Source organism: Acomys minous, assembly GCF_964271855.1.
Source record: "Acomys minous genome assembly, chromosome: 7".
Lineage (NCBI taxonomy): Eukaryota > Metazoa > Chordata > Mammalia > Rodentia > Muridae > Acomys > Acomys minous.
The window spans coordinates 54,560,249-54,574,686 of record NC_140488.1 but is presented as its reverse complement, the minus strand read 5'-3'; the positions used below and the strand labels follow the sequence as shown (position 1 = coordinate 54,574,686).

Genomic DNA, 14,438 nt, shown 5'->3' with positions numbered 1-14,438 from the left:
AGGCTGGCCTCCTCAGTGACTTCCTCTGTTCTTCTCAGGGCTGGGGTTATGGATATGTGACTCTGTACATTCTCATGGGTGTTCGGGACTGAACTTAGGTCATTTTGTTTATACAGCAAACACTTTGCCCACTGCGGCATATTCCCAGCCATCACCACAGTGCTAACTAGTTTTAACCTACCAGGCACGTTTTGGCCTGAAGCCTGCCAACATTTCTTAGTTTTAGGTGTTAGGTTTTTGTGTGGACTGAACTCTTATTCACTGTACCCCAGCCATACTGACTTTCATCATTTATGAGTTTGAATTTATTCTTTTCCTCTCAGAATCATTGCATGTGCTATCACCACTGATTCCTACTTCTTACCTGCCTTTCTAAAAGTCATTAAGTTGTAGTTTAAATTTGGCTTTCCCAGTACTTATGCCATTTGCCTAGCTGTCAAAAATAGGTCTATCTTTTAAACTCTCAGAGCTTCCATTTCAAATTACTTTCTAGAAAGTCTTAATTTAATTATTCATTTTTTGAGATTATTTGTATAATATATTCTCTTTGATTTTAAGTTCTTTAAGTAGATGTACCACATTGATTTTATTCATGAACTGTACCCACCATATTATTGAATTTGTTTGCCTAGATGAAAATCACAGTGGACTATTTCCACTCCTATCTTACTCTCAATCCATATGCCACTTGGTAGCATTAACAGATTTGACTTTTGGTTTCTTTGTTTGGTTAGTTAGTTTGTTAGTTTGTTTGTTTGTTTTTAGACAGAGTTTTTCTGTGTAGTCTTGGCTGTCCTGGACTCTCTTGGTTGACTAGGCTGGCCTCAGACTCACAGAGATCTACTTGCCTCTGTCTCCCTGAGTCCTGGGATTAAAGGCATGCCCCACCACAGTCCAGCTGATTTAACTTTTTTTAAATGGAATATTTTCTTGTCTTGCTTTCTTATGCAGTGAGATTTTCATTGTTGCTTTCATTTCAAGTGTCTCTTTCCCAGTACACTGTAGAATTTTGGTTAATACATAACTCCCTAGATAAAAATGAAGTCTCATCAGCCACGGCAAGATGGGTGCCATACATGAGAGTATTTCTTCGATATTGATTCAGAATCTACTACCAATAAGAAACAATGAAATGTTCAAAACTGGTAGAGTTTTCTTCAGGAGAAAAAAAAATAAAGCTTATCTGAGTCAGTCCCTGGGTTGTTGAGCTTGCTCTAAGCTTTTTTTTTTTTTTTTTTGGTAAGCTTTTGCTCTAAGCAAACCCTTATAATCACTTGTAATCAACTGGGGAATAAAACCAGAGGCGGAAATTAAGTAGAAACAAACAAACAATATCAAGCCGGAGATTTTCCCTCTGTGTGAATGCAGACCTCCCAGCAAGAGGGACATGCTACTTCATACACCTTCTGTGATCAATAATCTTCTTCTTTAAAGGGATGGATTGGCTTCATTGCTTCCCACTGACTGTCCTCCAACCCACCTCCTACGGAATTGAATTTGGTACATCTATTGTAATTATGTGCTGTACCTTTACTGGAAGAAAAGCACAGATCTTTGAAATCTCTGGCAGTCAGAACCCCCAGCTGGAGCTTTTAGATGCTTCTAAGTGTGTTTGCAGCTCAGCTGTTCTCAAACCTCAGAACCAGGGAAATTCCCACTTGTCTTGCACTGGGGATGGAGACCCATACTGTGTATATCTATTAAGCTAGCATGTCTGCTGTGGAAAAAAAGCAATAATTAGTTCTCTTAGTAATCAGTACTTTTGTTTTTCTGACTTCAAAATTACCCATATTTTTCAATTAACAACATTCTCAAGCTATAATCTGTTTAAAAAGATGTTTTGATAGCCCCATACGTATAAATCTTTAATGAAAAGTACAAATTATGTGATATTACTGACGGAACAGTGAATTTTTTCTTACTTATTTTTCACAAATATACGAAGGCAAAAGGAGAGTTAGAAATATACCTAGAGCTTAACTAGGTGAAAAGGAGACTGATAAAAAGCTCTCTCCTTCCTATATAGTATAAAAGCAATTACTTTAGAAAGAAAATTGTAGGTCCTAGGTTCTGTTAATATTACATCATTTTCTAAGTTTGTATATTCATTATGAAAAAAATCACGTTTTCCTTTGTCTTGTTTGAAATCAGAGTGTTCAACATTTTCATGTGCAGTGCCCCAGTTGTTTTTGTTTTCATTTTTCTCCTCATATATATATTCTAGCTCTTACTTGTAGATGTGGGTGATTTTATCTGAGAAAGGGCCAGCTTAACAGTTTTTGATCAAGTAAAAGAAAATTCACCATCAGTCATTCTCAAGTCCCTGCATTTATATTACTATTCAGTTCATTAACATCTCATATTCCATTCTCAGGATTGGTTTTTCCTCAGGATTGTTTATATCAGTCACATTTTGTAATAAATCAAGGCAAAATCAAACCACCTGAATATTGAGTAATCACAGTAGGTCAATATTTTTCAATATGTAATTGATACTTTTTTAATTTCTAAAATATCAAAAATGTACCATCTTACTTATTTCCAAAAGTCTCTAATTTTCTAATAGAATAGCACAGCTCTGTGGTAATAGTCATTTGTGGCCTCAAGTAGGTGTTTTGACAAGAATATTTTGTAATTCTTATTCAACTTCTCAGTGTGATTCTGCCGAGGGTACAGTGTCTTTTGGGGCAGACATTGTTATGTTGTTCTGTTCCATACTAAAAATGAGTAGATGTTTCTCAATGCATAATTTGCACATATCAGTATCTTTGGGGAAATATTCTCTATCAGCACATCATTAGTTTTCTGATGTACAGTCAGTTTTCAACACTATTTTTTGAATCTTCAATCCACAGATTAACTACTGCTCTCATCTCTCATGACAGCTAATGTGCAAACATTTTCCTTTTTCTACATATACCAGGAATTCTTGTGTTGATTATTTCGTACAGGTACTGGATTTAGTGTAGGAAGTAAAACAATGAATAGAAGAGTCTCTGCCCTTGAAGAAGTTACTGTGTATTAGAAGATAAGAAAATTATTCATTTAATAGAAAATCCCAAATGTATCTGCTTCATCTCTATCCAAACTGAGTTTTGTCAGGCATTGCCTCTGAATCTTACTGCCAAGCTAGCAAGAAAAAAAAATCTATCCTTGAATATGATTGAATTCATTCTCTTTTGATACTAAAATAAAATAAACATTTTGTAAATTCAATGGATAATGCCTCCTAATGACTATCTCTTAATAGCCATGTAATAATTGGGATCAATTCTACTATTTTTAAGGGACTAAAGTTTCAGTTGTATTCACATATGATGGGCATTAATAAAAGGTGATGTGAAAACCCTAATGGTTATATGCCCTTCTCCTCATTCATGCATAATTGTTACCACTGCTTCTTCTTGGCTTTCTCTGTGCATTCTTACGGTATTTTCTGTATTGTATCTATATTAACCAACTTTATGGTTATAAAGTATATACACTTCAAATTATATAAATGAAACTGTGACTAGCTCTTTGGGGAAATAACCCACTTGTAGTCCTCTCACTAAAGCTGTCAATGTACTTTTCTTTTTAATATAGTGCATATTGGTTGAAGAAATGAGAGCCACTTGATGTGATTTGATAGACAAGTAACTTGCAACACAAATAAATCCCCTACATAATACAACACTGTGGTCAGCATCCTACAGCACTTCAAGGAATGAATTATAAAACAAAGGATGCTAGTCAACTAAATTGATGCAAGGGACACCAACAATAAACAAGACATACATTTTAGTGGAGTTTCTGCTTTATTTACTTATATCCCTTAGAAACACTCAAGTAACTTTATGAGACATGTGCCTTTTAATAGATGTATATGTGGCTGGGGACATATCTCAGTGCTTCCTATTATTTCTAAGCATGACTATCTATGTTATTCCTTTACACAGCAAAACCCTCTGATGACAGTTCAGTTTCTGTCTATCAATATATACTGGTCTGACTGTAAAAGTTCAAACTTAAGAGTGAAACAATCCTGCTGATGTGTTTTTTTTTAAGTCATTAGTAATTGATGGTTAGAGATATGTGAAAATGACTTAACTTTCTCTATAATCTCTTTACTTTTTAAAGAATACATTTATCACTTCCCACTGGTGGGGCTGCCCTACCAGGCCACAGGAGAAGAGGAAGTGCTAAGTCCTGATGTGACTTCATTTGCTGGGTGGGTGGGTGGGTGGGTGGAGGATCCCTTTTACTGAGAAGTAGGGGAGGAGTGATAGGGGAAGAGAGAGGGAGGAAGGGTGAGATGGGAGGAGATGACGGAGAGAGTTACAGTCAGGAGGTAAAGTGAATATATAAATAAATATATTAGTTAATTTAAAAAAAATGAAGTTCCAGTTATAACCTGTGTGCTAGTAAATATATAGTATGAATGAAAAATAGATAATAGGAGCACAATATTTTCAGTCTACTCAGTGGATAATGAGCCACATTCTTCATTGACTACATTGCTTAATTGTGGATTCAAAAAGACTTTTCCTCATGTTTAGCAGACATGTTAATGACCATGTATACTTCTTGCTAAGAATTTCTAAGGATAAATAAAGGTTACATTAACAACAGCTATTGTTTTCCTAGGGGGTCTTAATATGAGTCAGCAAATATTTAAGTATCTAGTATGTGCAAGACGCTGTACTAGGTGCTTATGAAGGTACATTTGACTCTTTTCTCCACTCTCTTCCACATACTGGCCTTCTCAATTATTTTGTCTCCAATCACATTTATTCATATAGTTATCAAATTCAATTCTATATTAAAACTTTATCAAATATTATTGTCATATCATATTATTCCCCAGTCCTAAAGGGATTATTTTTTATCATCAGCTAGAGGATTTAGAGGTGAAATTTTAGATGCTTTAGATAAATCAGGGCATTTAATTAGTATATTGGTGACATAATCAAGTGTAATATATAAACACACATATATAGTGTAAATGATAAATATGATCAGTAAATGAACATGTTAAAATGTGGGCAAATATTGCTGCTGTGTAGTATTGTATGACCAATGGTAATAATTGGACTAGTATTCTAATTTTGAGAATCTTAATAATCAGAAGCTCATGTTGTCTTTGTTAGTAAAAAAAATATGCAGTGTTGCCACACAGCAAAATTACCAACTAAATTCACTTCAATTATATTGACAATTTTAGCTAACAATATATTTTAATATGTTCATACTTGCAACTAGTATCTGAGAATGACTTCACTTTCTCTATAATCTCTTCATTATAGTCCTACAACTTAGAAAAAAATCACAATATTCCTTAATTTCCACATATGGAAAGTGAAGATCTGAAAATTAGGCAGACAATTTTCACACAGAAAATTGTTTGATTGGCATTGCTGCTAAACTGTACCCTATCTGCCTCTGCTGTCTTAGTCCTTGATTACCTTACTAGTGTATAGATCACAAGAGATCCAAAGAAGTACATTCATTTCCCCACAACCCTTGAAAACAATGAACATCCCAACACTAACCAATACCACAGCAATGCCTAATTCAAGTTTATAATGTTATTTTATTTTTAATTATATGTATGTGTCTGGCTGTCTATGTGTTGGGACATATGAATGTAGAAAAGAGACAACAGATACCCTATAGCTAAAGTTTTAGATGTTGTGATCCACTTGCCCTGTGTACTTAGAATGGAACTTGCGACTCTTGGAAGAACAGTAAGTTCTTTTAACTACTGAGCAATTTCTTCAGCTTCTCTTTAAACTACCATTAATGCCAACATTGCTAGAATAACAAAACTAAAGCCTTGAAACCATTGTTTAACTTCTCTCATACCTTTTTCTTTCTATTTCTATTATCAAACTTATACATCATCATGTGTTTCTTGGAAAATTTTTATACCTTATTGACAGTTTCCCTATTAATCATCATTTAATCAATCACAGTCCCAGCTTCCAAAAATACTAAAGGGACAGTGTAGTGTGATGATATGTATGCTATGATAACACTCCATGAATAAAGGCAACTTATGGGAAAAATGCGTTTATTTTGACTTAAGACTCTACAAAGATAAAAGTCCATGATGACAGAGAGAGCCAGTAGAGAATACACCCACATACCAACAATTATAGATTAGAGAGAGTGAAAAGGAAGTGAAGAGAGACTATAAACACATGAAGTCTGCCCCCAGTGATGGTCTTCTTTAAGCAAAGCACACTTCATAAACCTCCCCAAACAGCTTTACCAATGGGGGACCAAGTGTTAAATGCCTCAGCCTGTGGGGATATTTCTCATTCAAACTAGCACACATAGATAGTTCCAGTGTAATAACAGTAGACTTTTCCTAGGATGTATTTGAGAATTAAATCATTCAGGCAGAAAACTGTCTGACAGAAAATCCTCAATAAGTGTTAACTGCTGGAATTGCTAGCACTATTCTTACTAAAATATACTAGTTGGCTATACTTCTGTTGTAGGCAGTATTAAAAAGTGAACAAAATCGAATTCGTTCTCTGAGTTCGTAGGTTAAGAATTGAAATACAGAGTGAAGAAAGAATAAAATATAAATCCACATATGTGTTATTAGCACTTAAGCAAGACTGAAAGCTCAAGCATATCTAACTACAGTTTCTACTCCTTATTGGTTCTGGCACCTCGGTGAATAGATCCTCTAGGATCTCTACCTATCCCAATTGAACAGAGAGAAGAAGACTAGGAGCTGACAGCCCACTCTGAATGTAGATGATATCATCCATTTGACTAGGGTGCAAGAGCAGATAACGTTTAAAAAGGGGTAAAACACATGATAACAATTTGTGTGATTTAAACAAAATAGTCCAAAGGGATGAGAGCTGTGCAAATACTACAAGAGGACAATATCCTCTTCATTCTTTCATGCATCTGCCTGGAAAATGCATGAAAACAGAATTTATAGAAGGTTAAAATTCATATAGTGGTAGACACCCATACTTATTCGGCAAGTTAATGTCAAAAGAGAGCCAGACAAGTTGGTTGCTTCATTATTATAGCCATTATAATTTACTCAGTAATTCATGTGTAACTTTTGAAGTTATAATATTTATATTTATCATAAATGTGACAAAATATCCGACAGAACTGATTTAAGGGAGGCAAGGTTTATTGTGGCTTAGGTTTTCCGATTTTAGCCCACCATGGAAGGAGAAGGCATGGCAAAGCAGATAAGTTAGTGCTGTTGGGTATATCTGGCAAAGGCCATTCACAACACAGTAGGCCTGTAAGCAAAATGTGTTATAGTTGTACACATTCAAGATCCTTCGCCCAGTGATTCACTTCCCTGAGCTCAGTCATACGTCTAAAGTTTCCACAACTTTCCAAAATAATGGCAACAGCTGGAGAACAAGTACTGCAAGTCAAAGCACATGGAACATTACAGAAGGTACAACAAAAGGGCACTAAGTGGTTTAAACTCTGGCTACCAGGTGTGACGGCACATGCACCTAGAAGGCTCAGATAGAAGGATCAAACGTTGAAGACCAGAAATGATTACAAAGTGAAGGCATGTTTAAAACAAAAAGACTTCTGTTAATGTTTTCAGTGAATATAATTGTGTTTGTAGATATGTTAGTGTTGGTCTGTACTCAGCATTTGTATTTAAGAAGATTAAGCTATATGTGAAAAATTAAGTATAATTATCATGTTTAATAATTTTTTTCCTTGTGTGCACATGAAATGCTACTGTGGGTCTAATAGCTGTCTATCCCCTTTGCTAATTTCATTTGGTAAATGAACACTAACTAAATAATTTTGAGCTAAAGGAAATTCAAACCTCAAAGTATTTATTATTGGTGATATACAAAAGAGAATTTGGAATGTGCATCAACACTCTGACATAAAATAATTAAAATTAAAATTGAACTGTTTTGAATAAAAGCAACAGTAAATTTTTGAATAATGTATAACACTGACATCTGACATGCAGGTGAAAATCTTTAGGACATTTAAATATTCAACACATTCCATGAATAGAAATTATAAACTCAAAAATAGTAAATGATTGGTTCTAATCCTCTGATTACAACACTGTACTGATAGATAATTTCTTAGGAAAAGTTAGTTACAATTTTGGCCAGTGTGCACACCCTTTGTCTATTGCAAGTTAGGCACTTAACAACTCATTTTAATGTATATGTGCTTTCCTACATCATCTGAGGGACACATTTTGCCCATTTGTATGTTACGTGTGACCAAAAGTTTTGCATGTTGAAATGATTCACCCTCAGCTATATTTTATTTAGTTCATAATCATGCTTCTTTTTCTTTTTTTTACCAAATCTGAATGCTTCTGATTTTTAAACCTTTACCTAAATTTTCCTTAAAAAACTTTTTTAAAGATTTATTTACTATTTATACAGTGATCTTGTCTGTATGTACACTTGCACACCAGAAGAGGACGCCAGATCTCATTATAGATGGTTGTGAGCCACCATGTGGGTGCTGGGAATTGAACTCGGGACCTTTGGAAGAGCAGCCAGTGCTCTTAAATTCTGAGCCATTTCTCCAGCCCTCCTTTGAAAACTTGAAACAAAGATAGTATATCTTAAATCTCAGAGAGAATTGGCTGTCTGTATGTACTTGCAGTGTTGTCTATGAAATTATCTACAATGAAGAAATGAAAGATAATTTTAAATAGATGTTCTCAGAGATGCCTTATCTTACAGATGAGCACAGTGAAAATGTTACGCGCTCGTCTCACAAGCATCCTTTTCAAGCTCACCTTTGAAGAACATGTAAACAACATCAAACCAAGCATCATAGCAGTAACACTTGCATGTGAAGAACTGAAGAAAAGTGAAAGCTTTAACAGACTTCTAGAGTTGGTCCTTCTGGTTGGAAACTACATGAACTCAGGCTCAAGGAATGCCCAGTCCTTGGGTTTTAAGATCAACTTCCTGTGTAAGGTAAGGCATCATTTTATAGTGTTAATTTATAATATTAATTTTTTTGTATGTGAGCTAAGGTTATCTAAATGAAATAATTTATTAGTTCCAAATGATATGTAGTCGGAGTGAAGTGGATAGCATTAAAAAACTATATCTTGAGTAAAATAAATATTTTTATATCTTATTGGAATAAAATTCAAAAGTATATAAAGTCTTTTTACTGATGTATTTCTCGTTAAATCTTACTGGAGATTAGAGACCATACAAAATTTGTCAATATCAAATAGATTTAACTTAAATTTCACCTACTTTTTACTTATTTTATGTCTCCGAAAAGTATTTGATGAACTAACTTATGTGAGGAAAAAAGACAGGAATTTTTATTTAAAGACAGACAACCGAACAGATTCTTAGGTGAAGTCCTTTGGGGAAGCTTGAGATGAAAATGTATCTGGAGAGAAGTAATCTTTCTTTGACATCTTTTCTTGCTTTCACTGTTTATTCACCTCATATCTGAAAACTGCAGGCGTTTGGCTACTTCTGGACATATATTTTAACAAAAATCCCAAATAAATATAGACTTCTTTATTCCTCATGCATTGACCTATAAAAGTTGCAAATCCACAAACTATCATTTTAATATGTATAAAAACAATTTGATTGTGATAATTGTAATACATATAAGTAGAAGGAATAGTATGCATATATGACATATACATATATGTGTGTTATATAATGGAGTTTTGACTACCTCTTTATTCCTGATATTTCTTGGAGAGTTATAAAAAAGATAAAAACAAAATAGACTAGATAATTTGAAATGCCAGATTTTTATAATAATAAGTTTTTATTTCTTCTTATGGGAAATGTCAGTTCATTAGATAACACCATGTAAAATAATAGTTGCAATAAATAAGGAAAATTTTTTTCTTTATTTACAAGGAAAAACTATTATGGAGCTATTCATTGCATTATAGGACTTCCTAAGATCCTCGTTAGTTTGAATACATTCTCTATGTATAGTTGTGAATTTTAACTTTTGGTTTATGATTATTAAAATATGTATATTAAATAAGATGTTATAAATTTATATTGTATAGATTTATATCATATTATATATAGTTTACATTTAACTTATATAAATATCTTATGTAAACATTCTCATTTGAACAACTATGTCACTTTTAAACTGCCTTAAATTTACCTTATTCAAATTTATTATGTAAAATAATTATCTTGAAGCAAGAATGAACAACTCATTTATATACAAGAACAAAAGGTTATATTAATCTCATAGATTTTATACATAGGTCTTATATTTTTGAGAGAGAGCATTCTTCCTGTCATCTACCTGTCTAATAAAAATTTTTCCATATAGCACTGATCTGACATCTATCACTAGAGGTACGCTCAAAGGATTGAGCATGAAGATTTTTGCCAACTTCAAATAAAATAAAATAAAAATTGTCGTGGGGAAATACTATCATGTAGTAATAGGTGTTCAAAAAGAAAAAGAGGTAAAGGTTTTACAATATCCCACCACCCAGTTTGATTTTTATGTTCTGGGAAATACATATCATTAATAAGGAGAATTAACATATCCATGCATGATATTTCCAGAAGGTTTAGGAATACAAAGATTTCCTGGAATACAAAGGATTTTGAGCAGATGTAAATGTCTAATATGATACAAAATTACTGAAGTGCATAGAAGTAGTTGGCTTAGAACGTCAATCTTTTAAAGATGGAATTAAGTAACCACTGGTACATGATTAGCTATAATTGCTGCTAAATTTCTCTTATAAAAAGCCACTTGGATGATTTTTATCTTTAGCAAATTACAGAGGGAATTCCTTATGAAAAATACTCATACATAAAAAGTGATACTGTTTCCCACCTATTTTTTCTAATGATAAATCCTTTTATTTGAGTTTTAAATTATCATCTGTTGCTTTTTAAAAGAACCTATGAAACATTAAAATATCTGTCTTCCAAAAAAGAGGCATGATGTAAGTAATCAGAACTTCTCAGATGCGTTTCAATGCATAATATAGAATATTTGTGTGCTCACAATTGGCTGCTATATTTAGAAGAAAGGGCAAGCAAATGAGTTAACCAAAATGCCAAGTACCCTAAAAGGAAACAATGACTATAAAATGCTTTCTTGGTATCAGTAGTGAATTATCACTTGTGAAACACCAAACCAGTGTACTTTACTATAAGCAAAATGATTTAAATTGGTGATTCGCAACCTACGTGCAGTGACCCCTTTGGGGTTCAAATGACCCATTCACAGGGGTCACCTAAAACAGTTGGAAAACACAGATGTTTACATTATGATTCATTACAGTAGCAAAATTACAATTATGAAGTAGCAATGAAAATAATTTTATGGTTTAAGCTCAGCACAACATGAAAAACTGTATTAAAGGGTCACAGCATTAGGAAGGATGAGAACCATTGAATGAAGCTAACTTACAGTGCAATCTTGGTCTGTACTTCTCTGTTAGCCAAAGAAATTCTAAATACCTCCAATGCTGCACTTCTGAAACATTTATTAGTTTTTCAGTGAATAATAACATATATAATATACAATGTAAACAAATGTTAAAAAATACGAAGCATTCCCTGTGTGAGCATTTTGGATACAGTTGGTAACTTACAATCAAAAGTGACTATGTAATTCAAGAGAAAAGTGAAATTTGTTAGAAAGATCTGAGATTACTCAACCAGAAAACGGAAAAAAGCTAAAGGAGTTGACCTTTTAAAGGATCAGTTGGGCTTTAGAGATTGCTCAGTGGTTTAGAATACTAGCTATTCTACCATAGGACCGTCCATTGATGCCCTGCACCCACATAGTGGCTCACAACTTTTGTACCTCCATTTCCAGGATATCTGACAAACTAATTTGGCCTCTGCATGTAATGGACAAACACACACATATATTTGTATGTATATATAGATATGTACACACACACACACACACACACACACACACACACACACACACATATATATATATATATAAAATTCATCTTCATAGAAGGTATAAGATGGTATATAAAATGGGTTTAATTGCATTGTGAAATGGAAGATTGCTTAACATTAAGTATATCTCTAGAGAATATACCCACTGCCTATGGGAGTAAAATTTGTAAATGGTCCAGAAGAAAATCTAAGGGAAAACACAAGCTAACTAAGTAATATGTAAATTCTTCTAAATGTTCACAATGTCTAATTATTTTTATTCAAAACACTGAATTATATCATAAATGTTAGAATTTTATCATAAAATGATCATAAAACATACAACCAAAAAAGATAAAAACCTAATGCTCAACAAGGGGAATACTTGGGCCAATGTATTAGATAGTTCAGAAACCGTGAGAAAATACCACATATTGGGAAGTTTAAATAAAAGAAAATTGTTTTTTCATATTTTCCAAGCTGATATTTCAAAGACTGAGATGTTGCATGTTTTTTTTGTTTGTTTGTTTGTTTTTTGATGAAACCATTGGGCTACAGATGGTGACTTTCTTGTGATGTTCTAACATGTCCTCACATGGAAACTTCATCTTACTTTGTTTGTTTGTTTGTTTGTTTGTTTCTGTCTTGACTCTGAATTCTTGGAATTCATATCGGTTCTTTATTCTACATTATATCCTCAATATCTGTTGCATAAAAACTCTCAATTATGCTTGAGTGAACATAAACCCATTGGCTTCAAACAGGGCTTTTGTTAATTTTTAACATAAATATTTAGCTTTCTTTTTAAATGACTTGTTTTTCATAATAATGACCCTATTCTTATGGTAGAAAATATTTTTTGTAGTTTAAAAGTGAGAATCTACTTGCAGAGTAATGGCTTGTAAGTGATCATTTGATGACAGTGGACTCAAACATTTTTCAGCTGACTGCTGTATTTTCAGTATTATCTCTGACATCTTCGCCTCATTGAAAAGCGATTTTTGTTATCAATGTTTATCATTACTTGAGTTTGAGGGAAGTTTGTTTGGCAGCTTGCTGAGAAATAAATGATATAGACTTATAATTGGCTGTGTAAAATAAATCCTATGAAAAGAATAGACTTTTGACCACGTATAGAATATGATGAAACGTTAGATTGTCCTTCCAGATTCTGTCTTCCCATGAGTCATTCAACTTTCCTTCCATTGGAATGCTTTGTAGCAACGTGTTTTCAAATCTTTTGTTAATAATCAGTGATATAAGATTCAGTGCTACAGCAAATGCAAGGGAATTCATTCATGGCACGTCATGTTTAAAATGTCAGCATATAATGACCTACCATACAATTTATTCATAATTCATGACCACTGGACATAAACATTTCAGTTGAAGGGTCTGTCTGCATTTTATTATACCACATTGAATCAGTACCATTCACTGAATTAGACATTTGAAATAACTAAGCACACAGAAAGACACAAGTACAGGATATCAGTGACAGTTTTAAATAGTTGCCATTGTTCAACGTATGAAATGTTTGACTTTTAATTATACCGACTGTGTTTTATTATTTTTCTTCATTGGACTCTCATCTTTGAGAACCAATAAATATTGTTGATCAAAAGAATAATGTTGTACTGCTGTCCTTATTGTGTTAGAGGTGATATTCTTGACGTGGCTATTAAAACTGTCATGAGTTTTGTTTCCTACATATTTTTATATAAATCAACATACCAAAATTTGAAATTATAAAATAGGAAATATTAATATCACTTAAGCCAATAAACCTATAAGCTTTGAAATTAACAGAAAGCGAATATTAAGTTAAATTTTGTTTTTTAATTGAAAGCACTCTTACTAAAGTTGCTTAATTCCCATAATGTTACTAATTGTATATCTTAAAGCACATACTGTGAAGCTGTACATATGGACTTGTGCACCCTGATGTTTACTAATAACAAAAGATTGTTTCACTCATCTTATTTTTTCATTAATCAAGATACTTGTTTACCATCTCATAAATCCAATAGGAATCCCTCATCTCTAATGACCTTCGTATTATTTAAAATCAAAATGAAAATGAAGTCCACTTCGGATACAAATCAGAGAAGAAGAAGTCAAATTATCATTATTCGCAGATGATATGATAGTATACATAAGGGACAGCAAAAATTCTATCAAGGAACTCATACAGGTGATAAACACCTTCAGCAAAGTGGCTGGATACAAAATCAAGTCAAAAAAATCAGTAACCCTCCTGTATACAAGTGACAAAGAGGCTGAGAAAGAAGTTAGGGAAACTACACCCTTCACAATAGCCAAAAATTAAGCCTGGAATTTCTCAATATTTACAATCTGGAACACAAATACTATTCCTAGCTTATTTAACCATTCCCCCAATTTTAGTTGGGCCCTTACAAAGGTATTATTCATCCTAAATCAGCCTGAGGAAACATTAAGAGAATGATACCCCATTTCCTTGAAGGGGGGTTGAGTAGGTTTTTTTGTTGCTTTCTTGAGATATAGAGGGTTACTATCAAT

The 14,438-nt window shown here is 33.1% G+C and overlaps 1 protein-coding gene across 3 annotated transcripts in view; it reads left to right on the top strand.

The window, feature by feature from the left end:
* Window positions 1-14,438, top strand: part of DIAPH2 (diaphanous related formin 2) — a 696,864-nt gene that overhangs the window by 320,838 nt on the left and 361,588 nt on the right. For all 3 annotated transcript variants that reach the window (XM_084790930.1, XM_084790929.1, XM_084790928.1), the window contains one exon: window positions 8,709-8,948. In XM_084790930.1, coding sequence (XP_084647056.1) covers window positions 8,709-8,948 — 240 coding nt within the window. The remainder of the gene's footprint in view (window positions 1-8,708; window positions 8,949-14,438) is intronic.